This window comes from Solanum lycopersicum, chromosome 4 (assembly GCF_036512215.1).
Source record: "Solanum lycopersicum chromosome 4, SLM_r2.1".
In the NCBI taxonomy this organism is placed as follows: domain Eukaryota; kingdom Viridiplantae; phylum Streptophyta; class Magnoliopsida; order Solanales; family Solanaceae; genus Solanum; species Solanum lycopersicum.
This window is the reverse complement of record NC_090803.1, coordinates 65584718-65604446: the sequence shown is the minus strand read 5'-3', so window position 1 is coordinate 65604446 and position 19729 is coordinate 65584718. Positions and strand designations below refer to the sequence as shown.

General features: G+C 33.0%; 5 protein-coding genes across 6 annotated transcripts; 3 read left to right on the top strand and 2 right to left on the bottom strand.

The window, feature by feature from the left end:
* The first annotated feature begins 3588 nt into the window (after nt 1-3588).
* LOC138348355 (patatin-like protein 2) lies at nt 3589-6153 on the top strand. Of its 2 annotated transcripts, XM_069297436.1 has the most exons (7): nt 3599-3786; nt 3880-4064; nt 4147-4333; nt 4414-4575; nt 4780-5091; nt 5693-5871; nt 5942-6153. In XM_069297436.1, exons 1-7 carry the CDS (start codon nt 3652-3654, stop codon nt 6003-6005), a joined length of 1224 nt encoding a protein of 407 aa, XP_069153537.1. In that variant the 5' UTR covers nt 3599-3651; the 3' UTR covers nt 6006-6153. The 2 variants fall into 2 exon arrangements, with proteins under 2 accessions (XP_069153538.1, XP_069153537.1); XM_069297437.1 differs by lacking the exon at nt 5693-5871 and having other exon boundaries at nt 3589-3786.
* Nucleotides 6154-7186: 1033 nt separating this feature from the next.
* On the top strand, nt 7187-12103 carry LOC101259629 (26S proteasome non-ATPase regulatory subunit 14 homolog). Its single transcript, XM_004238126.5, has 6 exons — nt 7187-7413; nt 7652-7829; nt 9108-9189; nt 10825-11001; nt 11364-11531; nt 11723-12103. The coding sequence occupies exons 1-6, from the start codon at nt 7272-7274 to the stop codon at nt 11912-11914; spliced, it is 939 nt and encodes a 312-aa protein (XP_004238174.2). The 5' UTR covers nt 7187-7271; the 3' UTR covers nt 11915-12103.
* Nucleotides 12104-12411: 308 nt separating this feature from the next.
* LOC101259332 (probable carboxylesterase 2) lies at nt 12412-13788 on the bottom strand. Its single transcript, XM_004238125.5, has 2 exons — nt 13194-13788; nt 12412-13004 (listed from the first exon to the last, which is right to left on the bottom strand). Exons 1-2 carry the CDS (start codon nt 13681-13683, stop codon nt 12547-12549), a joined length of 948 nt encoding a protein of 315 aa, XP_004238173.2. The 5' UTR covers nt 13684-13788; the 3' UTR covers nt 12412-12546.
* A 1791-nt stretch (nt 13789-15579) lies between these two features.
* LOC101258854 (succinate dehydrogenase subunit 5, mitochondrial) lies at nt 15580-18224 on the top strand. Its single transcript, XM_004238124.5, has 4 exons — nt 15580-15983; nt 17037-17347; nt 17427-17612; nt 17939-18224. The coding sequence occupies exons 1-4, from the start codon at nt 15815-15817 to the stop codon at nt 17993-17995; spliced, it is 723 nt and encodes a 240-aa protein (XP_004238172.2). The 5' UTR covers nt 15580-15814; the 3' UTR covers nt 17996-18224.
* A 268-nt stretch (nt 18225-18492) lies between these two features.
* LOC101258555 (uncharacterized) lies at nt 18493-19490 on the bottom strand. Its single transcript, XM_004238122.5, has 2 exons — nt 19168-19490; nt 18493-19078 (listed from the first exon to the last, which is right to left on the bottom strand). Exons 1-2 carry the CDS (start codon nt 19333-19335, stop codon nt 18617-18619), a joined length of 630 nt encoding a protein of 209 aa, XP_004238170.2. The 5' UTR covers nt 19336-19490; the 3' UTR covers nt 18493-18616.
* Nucleotides 19491-19729: the final 239 nt, after the last annotated feature.

Below are 19729 nucleotides of genomic sequence, written 5' to 3'. Positions count from 1 at the left end.
ATTGCCATTAAATTTTGTATAGGTAAATTGAATATGTACGATATTTAAATATATTGAATGAGTAATTAATATGAAATACTACCAAACGAGTGAAAAAAATAAAATAATTTCAGTAGAAAAATCAAACCTTTTGAAAAGTGGTCCATATAATAACCCCACAAACTTTATGATGTGAGTAGAAGAAAATTCAAATATTTATTGTTGTTCTACGTCCAATTTAATGAATAAAACCTACTTTCTGGTCTTATTATTTATTGCTTACATATTTCCTATAATTTTCTTTAATTGAAAATTTAGTCATTTTATAAGTCAATCGTTGACCCAATAAGTCATCATGATGATATATGGACCAAGTCTCTCATAGGTTGAGGTAAGTGATGCCTATAAATTAATTTTGTGTCCTTTTTTCAAAAATATTCTCATAATACAAACAATTCATAAATTTAACATATCTATTTGTCCAAAAACTTTGTTACTGTTATAAAACTATAGAATAAGAAGAAGAAACTAGAGAGAAAAGAAGAGAAGACTTGTTATTTCTCTTGATCAATTTATTTACAATGAAGAGGAGCACTCTATTTATAGGAAAAATCTAACTTGGTCCTTAAGTAGGAGGACACTTTAATCATATCCTAAAAAAGACTCCACATGATAGACATTCACTATAATACAAATACTTTATAACACTCCCCCTGAATGTCTAATTCATAGATGATGTGCCTCGTCAAAAACCTTACTAAAAAAAAATTTTAAGAAAAGAAAAACTCTAGTAAAGGAAAAGAGTACACATATCTATTAATACGCATCTAGGCTGCCTCATTAAAAACCTTACAAGAAACCCAGTGGGACAAAACCTAGTAAGGGAAAAAGAGTACAGCGCGTATTAACTCCCTCTAATGAGAACATCAATCCAGAGACTTGAATCTTCGCATTCCAAGCTTGTGCACCATCTTCTTGAAAGTTATAGTTGGTAGAGACTTGGTGAATAGATCAGCCACATTGTCACTTGAACGAATCTGTTGCACATTTATATCACCATTCTTTTGAAGTTCATGTGTATAGAAAAGCTTCGGTGAAATGTGCCTTGTTCTATCTCCTTTTGTGAATCCTCCCTTAAGTTGTGCTATGCATGCTGCATTATCTTCATATAAAGTGGTGGGTACTTTATCACATTTCAAACCACATTTCTCTCGAATGAGATGTATCATAGACCTTAACCATACACATTCTCTACTTGCTTCATGAATAACTATTATTTCAGCATGATTAGATGAAGTGGCTACGATGGACTGTTTTGTAGATCTCCAAGATATGGCAGTCCCCCCACATATGAACACATAGCCTGTTTGGGATCGAGCTTTGTGTGGATCAGATAAATATCTTGCATCAGCATAACCAACAAGATTTGGGCTACAATTAACAGAATAAAATAAGCCCATATCAGTTGTCCCTTTAAGATATCGCAAAATGTGTTTGATCCCATTCCAATGTCTCCTAGTAGGAGCAGAACTATACCTTGCTAACAAGTTAACAGCAAAGGCTATATCAGGCCTCGTAGTATTAGCAAGATACATTAGTGCACCAATTGCACTAAGATATGGTACTTCAGAATCAAGAATTTCTTCATCCTTTTCTTGAGGTCGGAATGGATCCTTATTCACATCAAGTGAACGAACAACCATCAGAGTACTTAATGGATGCGCTTCATCCATACAGAATCTTTTCAACATTTTTTCTATGTAGGCAGATTGATGAACAAAAATAATATTTGTCAAATGCTCAATTTGCAAACCAAGACATAATTTTGTCCTTCCCAGATCTTTCATCTCGAATTCATTCTTTAAATAATCAATTGCCTTTTGAAGCTCTATTAGAGTTCCAATAAGATTTATGTCATCAACATAAATAGCAAGTACAACAAATTCTGATATTGTTTTCTTTATAAAGACACATGGACAAATTGCATCATTTGTATGACCTTCCTTAATTAAATACTCACTAAGACGGTTATACCACATGCGCCCAGATTGCTTCAAACCATATAATGATCTTTGCAATTTAATTGAATACATTTCTCGAGATTTTGAATTACATGATTTAGGCATCGCAAATCCTTCGGGAATTTTCATGTATATCTCATTATCAAGTGATCCATAAAGTTAGGATGTAACCACATCCATCAAATGCATTTCAAGTTGCTCATGGACTGTGAAACTAATGAGATAACGTAATGTTATTGCATCCATAACGGGTGAGTATGTCTCTTTATAGTCGACGTCAGGCCTTTGAGAAAATCCTTGTGCCACAAGATGTGCTTTATACCTTTGTATTTCATTTTTCTCATTTCTTTTTCGCACAAAAATCCATTTGTAACCAACATGTTTAATACCATTAGGTGTTTGAACTATAGGTCCAAAAACTTCACGCTTGGCAAGTGAATTCAACTCTGATTGAATTGCTTCTTACCATTTTGGCCAATCATTTCGTTGTTGACATTCTATAACAGATTGAGGTTCATGATCCTCATTATCTTGCATGATATTTGTTGCAACATTATATGTAAAGACATAATCAACCACTATTTCTGATCGATTCATATTAGTTTCAACATCTCTTAAATTTATGGATAGTTCATTATTTCCTTGAGTTTCAAGTTCATTGATTCTTTCATGAATATCAGACTTATTCAAATTTTGAACTTTCATATGAGATTCTTTCATAGTGTCATCTTGACATTTAATCTTTCTTTTTCTAGGATTTTGATCCTTAGACCCTAATGGTCTATCACGCTTTAGGTGTGTTTTTGACTCATTAGCTATGACACTAGTGGATGGTCCTTTAGGGACATCAATTCGAATTGGGACATTCTCTGCAGGAATATGTGATTTAGTAATCCTTTTCAAATCTGTAAATGCGTTTGGCATTTGATTTGCAATTTTCTGCAGATGAATAACCTTTTGTACTTCTTGTTCGCATGTAGAAGAATATGGATCAAGATGAGACAATGATAAATTTTTTCACAAAATTTCTCGTTTTATTTCACTACTCTCTCCACCTAATTTTGGGAAAACTGTCTCATCAAACCGACAATCTGCAAATCTAGCAATAAACATGTCTCCAGTCAATCGTTCAAGATAGCGAATAATGGAGGGTGACTCAAACCCAACATATATTCCTAATCTTCTTTGAGAGCCTATCTTAGTGCGGTTTGGTGGTGCTACAGGCACATGTACAACACTTCCAAAAATTTTTAGATGGGATATATTAGGTTCTTGACCCATAACCAATTGCAATGGAGAAATCTTATGATAACTTATCGGTCTGAGACGAATAAGTGTTGCAGCATGCAAAATTGCATGTCCCCACACATAAGTTGGCAACTTAATTTTCATAAGCAATGGTCTTGATATTTATTGCAAACGTGTGGTCAAGTTGGTGCCTGATCCATTAGTACATGTAGGTCCTAAATATTTTCCTGGTCACATTCCATTGACTTTTCAAAAAATTAAAATAATAAAACATTGACCACCAAAAAAAAATATCTTGGCTCTAAACATAGTGAGGCATATAGTAAGGTCTATAAATAGATGATTAAACCTTGCTAAAAAATCAATTAATTATTTTCTTATACTCATAAACTTATAAAAAAAAATGTCATCATCTAGTTTATCCAAGTTGCAATCTCCAATTAGTGGTAAATTCATCACAATTCTCAGTATCGATGGAGGTGGCATTAGAGGATTAATTCCTGCAACTATTATCGAATATCTTGAATCTCAACTCCAGGTAATCACGTACACTTCTCTATCCTCATTCAAATATTAACTTATTCAACTGAACTTAATATTTTATTCAGTACTTACGTGTTAATTTTTATAGAAATTGGATGGTAAGGATGCTCGACTCGCAGATTATTTCGATATAATTACAGGAACAAGCACGGGTGGCCTTGTTACCGCTATGCTAACAGCTCCAAACAAAGAGAATCGTCCTCTATTTGCTGCTAAGGATATAAAGCCTTTTTATCTTGAGCATGGTCCTAACATATTCCCACAAAATAATATGTAAAATTTCAAATTTTTTTTTTCTTTTTTTAAAACTAATTAAGCACTATTAATATATATTTTTTTCTAAAATCTTATATAGGATACTGATTGGATCAATGATAAAGGGATGGAAGTTTTTAACAGGACCAAAGTATAACGGGAAGTATCTTCATCGAGTTATAAAAGAGAAATTAGGGGAGACTAAATTGCATGAGACTTTGACTAATGTTGTTATTCCAACTTTTGATATAAAAAATATGCAACCTACAATTTTCTCTACTTTTGAGGTCCCTTTCTCCACTTTTTTGTCTTATTTTTTTTAATCAGAAGAGTCAAATTAGTTCTATCAGTTTAATCTGTTTAACAGGCGAAAAAAAATTCAATAATGAATGCTAAGCTTTCTGATATATGCATTGGAACATCTGCTGCTCCGACATATCTTCCAGCACATTATTTTCAAACCCAAAACGAAGATGGCAAATTTCATGAGTTCAATCTTATTGATGGTGCTATCGCTGCTAACAATCCGGTATTAAATAATTTAACCTATTTTATGTCATTTTAAAATAACTGAACTTTATCAATTGACTACTATATTTTGTATTATATTAAAGGTACAAAATCGTACACACAATAATGATAATATTTATTCATCATGATGACTTTACTGTTATAGTAAGTAAAATTTGTCAAATTAACTCGAAATTTATACGATATGATTTGGTTTTTGCAGACCTTAATTGCTATAAATGAAGCGTCCAAACAAATATTCGAACAAACCCCATATTTCAAAAAATTCAAGGAAATGAAGCCCACTAATTATGGGAAATTTTTGGTTATCTCTATTGGGACTGGATCAGCAAAATTGGAACATAAATATGATGCTAAAATTGCATCAAATTGGGGTATTTTTGGATGGCTAACTGGTGGAGGCTCAAATCCAATTATTGATGCATTTGCTGATGCTAGTGATGATATGGTTGATTATCATATTTCTGTTGTTTTCCAATCAGTTCATTCTCAAAAACATTATCTTCGTATTCAGGTACTATTTATTTCATTCTTAAATATTCTATTTATTTATTAAAAAAAATGACTTACTTTCATTTTTAGTTTGCCTAAAAAAAATGATTATTTTTTGCAATACTTAAATTTCGTTTTTTTCATGACATATATAAGACTACAAGATCTAAGAGTTTTTTTGGTACATTTGATATGACTTTAATTTAGACCATAAAATTAAAATATTTCTTGATTTTCTTGAACTTCGTATCAATTAAAACTAAATCATTCTTTTTTAAAACGGAATGCGTGTCAATTAAAACTAAATCTTTTTTTAAAAAAGGGAGAGAGTATCAAATGTGCTTGATCATAAATAATAAGGACCAAAATCAAAATTCGTTATTAACATTTGAGGGGTTAAAAAGTGCTAATTTCCTAATTTAAATTGTTTCTATATATTTTAAGTTATTGAAAAAAAATTAAAAAATTAAAGAATATATAAATGTTATTTGAAGGTAAAGTTTCTTTTTTTTTAAAAAAAAAAAACAAATCTATTTTCACAATTTAATTTTGAGACGTACGAAGTATTTATCACTTTTATCGAAGTGTTAGATGTTACTAAATTGTCAAACAATTTTAATTAGGATGATACATTAAGTGGAGCAGACTCCACTGTTGACATATCAACCAAAGAGAACATGAACAAATTGGTTGAAATTGGGACAAATTTATTGGAGAAACCAGTTTCAAGGGTAAATCTACAAACAGGCCTATTTGAACAATTAAACAAAGATAGTGGCACAAATGAAGAAGCTTTGAAAGAGTAATACTATTCAACTCTCTTGTCAATATTATTTATTCATATATTGTATTGAACCTATTGTTTTTTTCAGGTTTGCAAAGTTGCTTTCTGAAGAAAAAAAAAACAGAAATTTAACTCCTACCGATGAATCGTAGAGGCAAAATTGTGATTTGGTATTATATGAATCCAAGATTTTATGATTTTGGAATAGTATTTTGTAATTCAATTTCTGTTTTTTAGCTTTTGATTGTTGGACCAATGTAATAATATTCAATTGTGTGTTATGAAAAAATAATTAATACAGGGATGTGGAATTTTTTTTTTAAAAAAAGATAATTTGATTCTTGAAAGTAAAATTTCATTATCTCAATTATTTGTTGTATTACTTGAGAATAATGCAGGTAAAAAGGTGTAATTTTAATTTATTTAATGTCTTTATTCAATGTATTTGATCTCTTATTCTTATTTTTTTTAAAGAATAGACAACCTAGTAAATAGGGAGAAAGAGGAAACATTTTAATATATTATGAGAAGAAAAAGATTATAATTAAAATGTAAAAAATAACCATTTGTCACCATAAATCACATTAGCTAAATAATTCTCTCTTTTAAAAGTAAGTATTTGAAATATTTTTATCATGAATATTCCAATTCTTTAAAAATATCATGATAGAATTAATTTATTCTTAATTAAAATACGAGATCTTAAGAGTTGAGGGTATAAGGCCATGATAGCATTGCTTCAATAGCATCAATTTATCATTGAGTTAGTGTTCGTTAAAATCACTCGACCATAACAACAATACCTCAATTTCAAATTACTATATAATTTACTAGTTAAATGACATTAAATAATCAATAAATTGAAATTATCTCAATATAAAACTTCTCTATAACTACAAGTTCTGCCAATGTAAATTCGAAATCTCTACCTAATAGTTTATATATCTTAAGTAAATTAGTAATCCTTTCTTATTGATAAATTTCAAAATATAATGCTTCAAAGGAATGTTTATTCTTTTTTCTAATAAATTGCGTGGATAAATATAGTCTGAAAAAAAATGTTTGTTTACTCTATTAAATTTCACAAAAATAGATACTTAAAAACTTCTTATCTATAACTTTATTGAAAATTATATTTATCACAAATAATTAAGAATATACCTATAGAGGGCATAAATGTAGAATTTCTATAAAACAATGGTGTAAGTATCCGATTTTAAAATATAGGGGCGTAATCTTTATTGCATCAAAATATAGGGTATTTTGTGTAGTTATACAAAGTATAGGGGTCTCAGCGCAATAAGTATTTTACAGTATTTAAATTCCCAACTTCTCCTCTGAGATCAAAGAAATTTACAGTCGCAGTAGTCTTGTTCTCAAAGAAATCCAAAAAGCAAAGCAAAACCCAATCGGAGAGTATGTCTGGAATGGAAAGATTGCAGCGGATGTTCGCCGGAGCTGGCGGCGCGTTGGGCCACCCGCCACCGGACTCTCCAACTCTGGACTCTTCTGAACAAGTCTACATCTCTTCTCTTGCCCTCCTAAAGATGCTTAAACACGGTAACTTAGGGTTTCCCCCCCCCCCCCACAACTATATTCGCTCTTTATACATGTGTTATCCGGATCTAGCTGCATATATATACTTATCAGTGTTATTGCATTTAGCTATACATGTGTGAAGAAATTCTATAATTGAGATTTAGCTTTAGCGAGCCTGCGGAGTTCAAAATTTTAGATTAGTTTCTCTCTGTGTGTAGGTGTTGTGTAATTAGGGTTTTTTTGTGATGCTAATGTGCAGGGAGAGCTGGAGTTCCTATGGAGGTGATGGGATTGATGTTAGGGGATTTCGTCGATGAGTATACAGTGCGTGTAGTTGATGTGTTTGCAATGCCTCAGAGTGGTACTGGTGTGAGTGTTGAAGCTGTTGATCATGTTTTTCAAACCAATATGCTTGACATGCTCAAGCAAACTGGGAGGTAATCACTGTTTTCTATTGGTATCATACAGGATTAGTTGTAATTTAAAGGTTCTTCCTTTACTGGATAATATTTCTTTCCCCTATGGTTCCATCTTATGTTTATAGTTGCCTAACAAATTGAAAAGTGAAACATGTTTTCCAGGTATATTAATTTGGGTAAATTTGGGGGCTTTGAGCATTTTCCTTGTGTTTCTTTGGTATGACACTGTAAAAGGGATGCTTGACTGCGAATTAGAGAACTGAGCCTTTTCATGTTTTCTGTTCAACTTTTGATGAGGTTAAACTTGAAAATGGAAGGTTTCAATTTCTGGCTGCTGTTTGAACTATTTCCTTCATAAATGGGATTATGGGAATAAGATAGTGTTTGGCACCTAAACTTGAATGTTGTGACTTGTGAGATAGTATTCCTCTATGTTGCAAATTTGTATGATTTGAAAAGAAAACTTTGTTTGCATTTCATTATGTTTTACAATTTCAGAGTCACTGCACTTGTAGACTGGTTTAAACCCCAAGTGTTCACGGAAGAGTTGTGGCTCTTATCCATAAAAGTAGCTAAATATATACAAGACAAGATATTATGGAACTGCTGGTTGAATCTTTATGTCTACGCTAAAGTGTGAGACGTATTTGTTTGTTTAAAGAATATCTTTTGATCTTCATTTTTGCCTGCATAGATAATTTGTTGATGTCTGTGTCAACATAAGAACCAACTTTTATATGTGATCTTCGAGATAGAGTGGTAACTTTATTTGTGGATTCTTCTCTTTGAGTTTTGTGGTAAAGATCCTGGTGTATTTGATGAGAATGTAGTGGTCAGGCTTTTATCTTAATCAATTTCGGCTAGAGGAGGATTATTTGGAATAAGGTTCCTTGAGCTTTTGTTAAACCAAACTTCAAAGCTTTTATTAGAATCCACCTTCAGAACTGCTGGCATCACAATGTTGAGGGGATGTTGTATAAGAATTTAGGCATGGCGAATTAGCAGGTAAGTGATAAGAAGAAGATTATCATGTACAATCTAGGAGTTGTCCGCGGTAATTAGAAAACCTGGTAAATGATGGGAAACTAAATCAGTTTATATGGCTTGCAACATGAGGTAGAAGATTAAGATATTTCGTGAACCTATTCCTCATACTCATCTTCTAGTTGTGTAATGTGTTGTTTTCTATCGGTTGGGCTGTCCTTTATGTTGTAATGTAGCCTAATCAACTTGTGTACTTATGTGTTTTGATACTGAGGATGTGCTCTAAAATGCCACTTTGCTTTTATCTTACAGACCTGAGATGGTTGTTGGTTGGTATCACTCACATCCTGGATTTGGCTGCTGGCTTTCTGGTGTTGACATCAATACACAGCAGGTTATTCTTGTCCTTTTCCATTTCGATGGTTAGCTGGTTCCTAATGACGTTTGAAATTTTCTATGTGAATCATGAGCCACTGAGTAAGAATAGTTCATGATGCTGTGTTAGTCCTTTTGTAGTTATTCCAATCTTCCCGAGTTAAATGATTTTCTTTGATTAATATGGAATTGAGAAAAAACTTTTTTTTTGCAATATGTAATTTGACTAATGTGGTGAAATGTGACATGGTAATACCATGCAAAGCTGTACTATTTGTTATCCCACCTTTTTGAAATGGTGGAGATCAGTAGTTTTTCGTAAGGAGAAGGGTTACGTTCCTGGAGCCTGTATAGAAGTATTGGAAAATGCTTTGCGAAGATCTTATACACTTTCATCCTTTGAATTAAGTGCTGAATTGGAACAGTTTCTTTTAATTTTAAAATGCATTCCTCCTTATAGTTAGACACTTGTAGTTGTTTCGTACAATGACCAAATAAGTTAAGATCACGATACCATCCAGGTACAGAGTGTTATAGATGGGGTAGTGCCTAGTACTGTGTTTGGTAAAGAAAAGGCAGAACAGAGAGAGGAAGGGTGGGAGGGAAGAGGTTGATTTAGTTCTTTAGGTGAATCTTATATCGTGATGTTTTTATAGAAACAGCTTACATATGAACTGTCCATAACTCTCACCTCTACCTTATCACCAGATAAGGGAGAGAATTCTCACATCCCTTTACCAGTCCTTGCACTTACTGTTTCCACCTTGATTGAACATAGTGATTCCATGAAATCATTTCAGGCCTTTTTTATTTGCATATTGATCCTTATATAAAAAATTTAGGGAAAATTTTCCGACAAGGATGAAATTAAGGGGCAGGGATGAGAAGAAGAGAGTGTGTGTGTGTTAGAGGTAATTAGACGATGTTGAAAGCTGCCCTTATCAGTTGTCTTCCGTCTCCACTCCCCACTTGCTAGTGAGCTTTTTTTCCCGCTTCTCGCGATAAATTTAGCTTTTCATGAGAATGAGATCACATTGTTATTCTTACACACACACCAAAAATAAATAAATGAGACCACACTGATATGTTTGTCTTTTGCATTCTAGAGCTGTAATTCGTTTGGATCTCCATATGATAATTCTGCTCTATATGATATAAAATACGAAGTCTGATTAGCTAGATAAAGGTTGAACACTCTTTATGATAGACAATCCTCTGGACAGACTATTAAGCATTCTGTAGTGATCAACATATGAGAATTATAGAAATGTATTGAAACAATTCTGTCTGCTACAAAAATTAGAAAGATAAGAAAATAAAAACTTGTGGCGAAGAGATGTCTCCCATCTCTCCCTCCCTTCTTGATAACAGATAAAGGGGATAGTAAGAAATAGAGTGAATAGTTCATACAACTTCACACTCTTGAGTCTTGAGTTGTCGAATGTTCAATTGCATTTTGATATAAGCAGATGAGCTCATGAACCTGTCAGAATGACGATTTGGTGTGTTTGGCATGGTCTTCATGTGAAGTACGCCAATAACTAGTGAATGTTCTATTTGACTTGGTCTTCATGTGAAGTATGCCAGTTACTAGTGATTTGACATGGTCTTCATATCAAGTAAGGCAATAATTAATGAATGTTCTATTGTGCAGAGTTTTGAAGCACTGAATCAACGAGCAGTGGCTGTGGTGGTGGATCCTATTCAGAGTGTTAAAGGGAAGGTGGTAATTGATGCCTTTCGCTTGATCAATCCCCAAACTATGATGCTTGGCCAAGAGCCACGTCAGACAACATCAAATCTGGGACATCTGAACAAACCATCTATTCAAGTAAGTGCCATGATTAATCTTTATATTGTCTTCGAAAGATGTTTACTCACTCTTCTCCCGACCCCCCCATACCCAGTCTTAGTGTATGAGTGAGACCTCATATTGTACTTCGTGATATTCAGCCGTCCGCTGGTGGTGATACTTCTAAGTGGAATATCTTCTACATGACTTCCACAAGTTATTTAGTAAAATAAAGTTTGCTAGTTTTAACAAGTCTAGTTAGTTCATATTTTCCAATTTAAACCTGGTTTCCAATAACCAATCTTCAGCTTCTCTGTCCAATTGTGTTTTGCGCAAACTTTGTTGGTGGAGTACTTTCAGTTTCAATTTCTATTTCGGGTTCTAATAGATGCATCTTGCAGGCATTGATCCATGGTTTGAACAGACACTACTACTCAATAGCCATAAACTACAGAAAGAATGAACTTGAAGAGAAGATGCTACTGAATCTTCACAAGAAGAAATGGACAGATGGACTTGCACTCCAGCGTTTTGATGCTCATTCCAAAACCAATGAGCAGACAGTTCAGGTAATCTTTGTGTTTGCGTGGTATTGAATACAAACAGCATTGTTACATCAAGTGCCAACTTTTGATGATTATAATATGCTTGCTGATTTTTTTTTTCATGTCTGCCTCTCCCCGGGAGAAACGAGAGAAGAAAACTAGGAAATATTGTCCTTGACATGTGTGGTGACATTTTCAAATATTGTCATGTGCAGGAGATGTTAAGTCTTGCTGGCAAATATAATAAAGCAGTGCAGCAAGAGGATGAGTTGACCCCAGAAAAGCTAGCTATTGCAAATGTAGGAAGGCAGGATGCAAAGAAGCATCTTGAAGAACATGTCTCTGATTTGATGTCTTCAAACATTGTCCAGACATTGGGAACCATGCTCGACACTGTTATCTTCTGAAGTTCATTTATCCCATGTCTGCAAAAGTTGTGTTTTTAGTAGTGAAATAGGAACAATTCTTTTTGCTGTTTTTCTTTAAAACGAGACCTAGTACTTCGTTTTACTCTGTCATAGTAGCTCTTATACTATATAACATTACGTTATTTTAAGATGACTTTTCGGACATAATAGTCTGTACCATTTTCCTAATTCAGTGCCTGTCTATTTCGACACCATTTAAGTGAAGGAGGTATATGTTACTCCGTTGGGTATCTGTTATCTTTCACTAGCACAGGTTTTAAAATGTTCAACAAGGTCATTAGTCGCAAATTTCTGAATATTATAAAAGATCCATATCTTATTTGAATTACTCAAATTGCCTATAAACAAATATACAAGAATCCCCCACATTGGACTTTTCTACCTTATGTATATGTATAGGTAATAGGCCAACCAGAAAGAAAAAATATTTTTATCTCTGTATGCCTTTTGACTTAACAAACTTATGAATCATCGAGTATAATCAACACGCAAATGAAAGCGATGGAATTTATTTATTATTGCGGTATACACAATTTTTTCATGAAAACAACAGCCTAAAGCAACTAAACGGTAGATTACATGACACTTACTTTACCGATTACATGAAACAATCACTTTTCATTAATAAAAGTAGCCCAAGATTTGACCAAATCAAGTGCTTTTTCACTATTAGGATTAAATATATGAAAAACATGATCTTCCCCTTTAGTTTCAAAGATTTCAACTTTTCCTTTCCACTGACTCTTCATCAAAGATTCATAGTACAATATTCCTCTGTCTCTCAGTATATCCAATTCTGCTACACAAACAACAACTCTGTCACAACCCAATTCTTCAAGATTTGGTGCTTCATCAACAAAAGGATTGATCAAAGGATCATTATTCCCTTTATTTGATGGACAAACAAATTCCCACCATTTATCTACCATTGATTTTCTCAATGAATCTTTAATCTCTATCCCAATTGGCTCTTCTCCCCAAAAATATGGACTAATCATAACCATCCCACTAAGCTTCATCCCTAAACCCTTATTTGCTCTTATTGCCATGAAGTGTGAAATATTGGCACCTGCACAACGTTTTATTTCACGTATGGTCAATCAACTTTATTCTATATAACAAGCATGATACATAAACCTATCTTTTATACCATAAAAATGACTCGTGTACATGAAATTTCACGAGGAATTTAAATTTCTTGACCAAGATAATAAAAATAACGATTATAAGTGGTCTACGAAACTAATTAAACTCTTACCTGCACTGTCCCCTGCCAAGAAAACATTATCAAAGTCAACAAACTCATTCAACCAAACATCACTCCCCTGTTTGAATTTATGTTGAGCCACCCATTGAAGAACAAACCAAGAATCATCATAAGCTGTTGGAAGAGGATGTTCTGGAGCTAATCTATAATCAACTGAGACAAGAACAACATTAGCACAAGACACAAACACATTAAGAGAATCATGGTACTTAGGATCACCAACAGAGGATATACAAAATGCTCCACCATGAAAATATACAACTAAAGGAAGTTTTTTCGATTTTGTTATCGAATTTGGTCGATAAATTCTCGCAGAAATGCCTGATTTTGGATCTACCATAACATCTTTGGATGTAACATTAGTCTGAGAATCATAGGTTGCTGGTGTGAATTCAGTACCTACAAGTCTTTTGATTGTTCCATTTTTGTACACTTGTAGATATGGAAAAACATCATGCACAATTTCATTGGATGTGTCCATTTTCTTTTGTTTTGTGGGGAAGTGATTTTTTGGTTAAAAAAAAACAATGGGAAGGAAGGAAGGAAGAAAAGAGTGGTGTTATACAAAAGCAAAAGACACCATTGATGGGTGGTTTTTATGTAGTGTGATTGTGTCCATGACATATTATTAAGTGGGGTCCATATTAACGATATTGGCGTGATAAGTATTTCTTCATTTATGATTAATAATTTGATATTTGAATTTTGTGTATGAACTTGTTATTTGTCAATAACATTTAATTGCTGAGTGAGAGTGTTTAATATAAATTTAAATTATTCTCATATTATTTATTTTCGAATCGCATATTATATAACTTATTCGGGAGTGACACTCCCCAATCAATAATTTATTCATCATAGAGAATGGTGTATGATTGAAGTAGACATGCTTAATTTTCATTATTTTTCTTGTTCTTGTTTATCTACCAATAATGAATCATCCCACCCAAAAATAGGAGTGAAATTCATCGTGCAATTCGATAGAATTTGTTTGATTCTAATTATATTTATTTTTAAAATTCGAAAGAGAAAATTAACTATAATTTATAATTTCATAGTTTAAAATCTTTTTCATTTTTAGAAAAAAATTATTTTTTAAATCTCAACGACTAGAGATTATGATGTTTGAAAATAAATATATCTATTTTTTAATTCAATGTCTTAACTTCAAAGGAATGATTTCATAAACCAATTGATTGTTGGGGTACATTAGACGACTCACTAGATAACTATTTTAATTTTATAAAAATGTGCACATTTACAGACACGTACTCTTAATTGTAAAATTTTTGTTTTAATGGAAAAATTATCTGTACCACATGATTACGCAATATGGCATTTTTATCTATCAAATATTGCTCTGATAAAATAAAAAAATATTTAGATTGGAATGAATATTTGATGGAAAATTATATAAAATAGCAAACTAATAATCTAAATTAAATAAAATAGCTAGGGTTTGATTTAATTGTGCTCCATAGCAAACATTATCTAAAATTTGCCAGCGTCTCTCTCCCAGGATTCTCGCTCGCCACTCTCCATTCTCGCTCGCCTCTCTCGCTTTATACACAGAAGTGTATAATTCTGTTTCTGTTTTGTATAAAGCGAGAGAATTGTATATACACATGCAAAAATGTATATCTTCGTGTTGTACACTTAATTATACAATTTACAAACATTTTACTTCAAAAATTGCAGAGAAAAAGGCCAACGAATTATACAATTGCGAATTATACAATTGCAGTGAAATACAATTTTCTCTAGCTTTATACAACAGAAGTGTATATATTGTGTTTCTGTTTTTGTATAAAGCGAGAAAAACATATATCTTTTTGCTATAAACTTATAATTATGCAATATACATACATTTTAATTCGATTCAACTATATGCAAAGCAAATTATACAATTGCAGCGAAATAGGCCAGCGAATTATACAATTTAGGCCAGCGAATTATACAATTTAGGCCAGCGAATTATACACTTGTATATGTATAGCGAATTATACAGTTTTTATGTTTGCTATGGAGCGCAATTATGCAAAGTTTGCTATATTATACAAATATAAATTTTTTATTTGCTATATGTGAAAGTTGCCCATATTTGATGTCATGGAATTAGAGAATTCTCATTCAATGAACAATGAAAACATTCTAAAGCGAAAATAAATAAGAAAATATCACTTGAACACATCATATGCTATTGATATAAATGAAGATAGTTATTAATTAGTAAAATTGTTCATCTCTCGCATAAAAATTTAATATCATAAAATTTATAAAATAATATTTAAAATTTATATTATCTTATATAGAAAATTATATAATAATAATATTAATAATGTAAAAAAAAATTGATAATTATAGTTATACTTATCATGCTCTTTAAATTCACATTTGTTTCTTATACTTAGTAGGTATATAAATTATTGCATTTAAATGGGAAGAAAAAATGTTTTACAAAAAATTTAATAAACAATAATATGTGTAATTAATTAGAATCATTTTTTGTAGTTTATTAAAATAATAATAGTAATAATCACAAGGAGAATTTGTATTTTGCTGGAAACCTAAATCCCATTTAGCAAAGAAGAAACCAGAAAGTTAACAGAGAAATGGAGAAAATGGTGCTGATGCGATCTTTGTATCGATCGATATGCCGCAGATCTACGGTCTTCTCCGCCACTTCAGCCGCCACAACCTCCGCCGTCAACCACCAGTCCCTCCGCCACCTCCATTTCTCACCCCAGTCTTTCTCAGCTTCTCCGAGAAACGCTATTACTGGTACTAGCATCGTCTTCCTTTTTTATTTGGGCATTCTCAAATCTGCTTACACTTGTAGAATATGTTATCGGATTATGTTATTCAGCTCAATTTGGTTAATGGGTATCCGTTTTTTTATGGGAAGATTTTGAATCGGTGATTCTGCTTTCAGTATGATGTATATATTGTCGGGGTATTTTCAATTAATCCATCATATAAGTACCAAAGCTCCAAACTTTGATGGTATTGGATCAATGGTTTTCTTTTTATGATACACATGAATGGTATTTTGGACTGTTAGTTGAGGGTCAATTAGAAACAGTCTCTCTACTTCTGAGGTAGTGCCTTAGTGGTGAGGTCTGTGTGCGCTCTATACACCTCAGTCACCACTTTGTGGGACTATACCGGGTATGTAGTTGTTGACTTGTTGTACATGAATGGTATTCGATAAGTGGGAGATATGGTGAACCTATTTTAAAGAAATCCTAATTTGACTTGAGAAAGAATTTAGTATTGAAATGAAATTGGTCCAAATTCGAATAGAGCTGAATGAGAATAAAAGATTCATGTATAGGGGGTTTGAAGGTTCATTTCTCTTTTCTTCACTTGAATGTTCAATTCTCCAGCCTTAATTTATCAAAGGTTTAGCTTCACAGTACTTTTTAGCTTACGCATCCTTTAGCTCTCTTTAGTATATATGATTCTGCTTTTTCATTTCTGATTGTGGAATCATTAGGTTATTCTTGCCTACATGGATGATGTTTGCGTATATGGGATGATAAAAATAGGTGCAATTTTTTTTTAGTGGCATTAGATTCCTTAAGCTAATAAAATTCTGAACATAATCCTCATCCAACAAACAAAACCTTTGCTGGCACACTTATATTATTGGTGTCCAATTACTACCAACTAGGCCGTTCTGTGAAAGTTGGAGTTTTATGGGAGGTGAATCTGCAAAGCGAGAAGCTTCTTAATCACCTTACCCACAAAGTGCTTGTAGTTTCCTGTTCTTTATATTAATTTCATGATCTTGCATCAGCAATTTGACGTTACATGGATATTCTTTAACTTTAGAATGTCAGCATCCTTTTACAATGGCAATGGGAAGCATGCGTTCTTTCAGTGAGGATGTAACTCACATGCCTAATATAGAAGATTTGGAGGTCAAACGCGCTTTTAAAGACTTGATGGCTGCAAGCTGGGATGAGCTCCCAGATCCTGTCGTCTATGATGCAAAGAATGCACTGTCCAAAACTACTGATGACAAGGCTGGCCAGGAAGCTTTGGCGAATGTTTTCCGTGCTGCTGAGGCAGTTGAGGAGTTCACTGGGACTCTTACATCTCTGAAAATGGAAATCGATGATGCTATTGGTTTAAGTGGTGAAGTAAGTTGAGTAAATGAAATAAAGGTTGGCATACAGTTTCTCAAGTTCTTGCTGTTTAAATTACTCATATTACTGGCAGGATGTGAAGCCTTTGTCAAAAGAATTCTCTGATGCACTGCATACAATATTTCAACGCTACAACTCATACATGAGTGCTTTTGGGCCAGATGAGGAATATTTGAGGAAGAAAGTTGAGATGGAGCTGGGGACTAGGATGATACACTTAAAGATGCGATGCAGTGGCCTCGATGCTGCATGGGGAAAGGTACATCTAATTGAAGCTAGTTGGTTGCGTGAATTTCTGATTTTCTGTATGTTACGACTTCTTAAGTATATAGGCTAGTTTTTCATGATTCTTTTTTTGTTCCTTTAATATAAGCATTCATGTCCTCAATATTCTCATCCATTAATTTGTATACTAGAAACGTATACCAACTTTCTAATCCTGCAGGTAATTTTAGAATTCATTTTACAAAATGTTTCCTGAAGATTTTTGTTGCATTTTCAAAATAATAATCTCAGATATCTTGATGGATGAACTTGTTACCATTATTTGTTTTCTCACTGCTTTATCGGCCTTTCTGATACCAGGTTACGGTACTTGGGACTTCTGGACTTGCTGGTTCTTATGTTGAGCAAAGAGCATAGGCCTTCCATCATGGCAGAAAAACCACCATGTTTTTGTCTTCAATCACTTGGAAAACTGTTGTTTTTTTGGGATAATACAGGTTGCTCCAATATGATAACATTATGTTGTACTTGATTCTCAAGTTTGATCATGTGATTACCACAACAGGCAAATGATAATAATCCTAAAAACTTGTGCAAGGAAATCCTTTCTTGAATATTCAGAAAGCTCTAATCTTTGTTTCTTCAATTGCTGTGTGCTTTTACATCAAATTCTCTGGATAGTTGATGAATTATCATCTTTGCTTCTTTTAAGTTGGCTTGCTTATTTTATGCTAAGCTTAATTCGAGTTACATGAACAGTTAGGATTCATATAGCCAGCCCAACTAGCTTGGGGTTGAGGCACTTTAATAGTTGCTTGTTTACCGAACATGGTTATACCTCGTGTTACTGAAACAAAGAACCTGCATCCATGCCGAAAAATGGAAGATGAATTGACACAGATTCTGAAGCATGCTAAGCATAAAAATGGTTATAACCATTGTCAAGAAACATAGTGAATACATGAAAAACAAAAATCAACATCCTTTCTGAAAAAAAAGTTAAGAAAAATCCCTTCTGATTCTTCTGAATGCCAGAAATTAGTGTATATTGATCATTCTAGCACTCTTTCTCCATGACCAAGAATCAGCTGGAGATTTTGGCAAAGGAGGAAGTAACAACACTTTACGGCTTAAACCAAATGGCCATCCTTCACAGTGAGAGAATTCCTTAATAACAGAATGCCTCGGAAAATCTTGAAACTCAATCCTGTTCAAGCTTGAAGACCTGGAAAATGCTGTCTTAGCTGTAGCAAATGCCTCATGGCTGATAGCACTGGAGCATCGCGAAAAACGAGTCCCAACAGATAAGAACTCCTCCCTCTCTTCCTTATCTTCTTCATCTGCACTGTCCTCTTTTTGCTGCATTAGCTTTTCAGATATGAATAAATCCCCTGCTGCTGTTGTAGATAATGTCCAGTTGAACTTTTCACTGGAGAATATAGCTGCTTTTTTCCTGCATTTTGACTCCATGTATCTACTTATCACTATTGACACAAACACCTGTCGATAAAAATCACAATAACATGAATATATCGCAAGTACATTGATCTTAAAAGAAACTCTTAAGAGTATAAAATTAGTATTAGTACTTCCTCTTCATCATCTATGACATCCTCTTCCTCTAAACTTTGAGTACTAGAATGTCTTTCTTTAAAAATATGACAATTAGCAAATGCATCCCTCAGAGTTGTAGAGAAGAATTTGCATCTCTTAGAAGGATTTGTTGATACTTCTTGGTTAGAAGAGAACAACACCATGTTTGGAGAAAAAACACTCAAATTCTTTGAGTGTTATAGGTGAAAAGAGAACTAAATACTTGTAGTTTTCTTTTCTTTATTGAAATTCTTGGATGAAAGTGGCCTTCTATCTTCTATTAACTTTTCTTTAAGGGGGTTTTAATCTTTAAGGTGAAGACAACAATAAAAAAGCCAACCAAGGAGTTTTCAAGAAATTAACTGATAAGCTATAGTTTAGAGCTTAATTATGAATCGTAGCTACATGTGTATATCCAAAATGTATGTTCTGTAAATTATTGAAACTATAGTTATGTTTCGTAAATACAGTCTAAATGTTTGCCACGTCATGTAATTTTTCCTTGTATATATCTTATTTGTTGTTACTATTTCGCGGTAAAGTAATGCGCTTCTATAT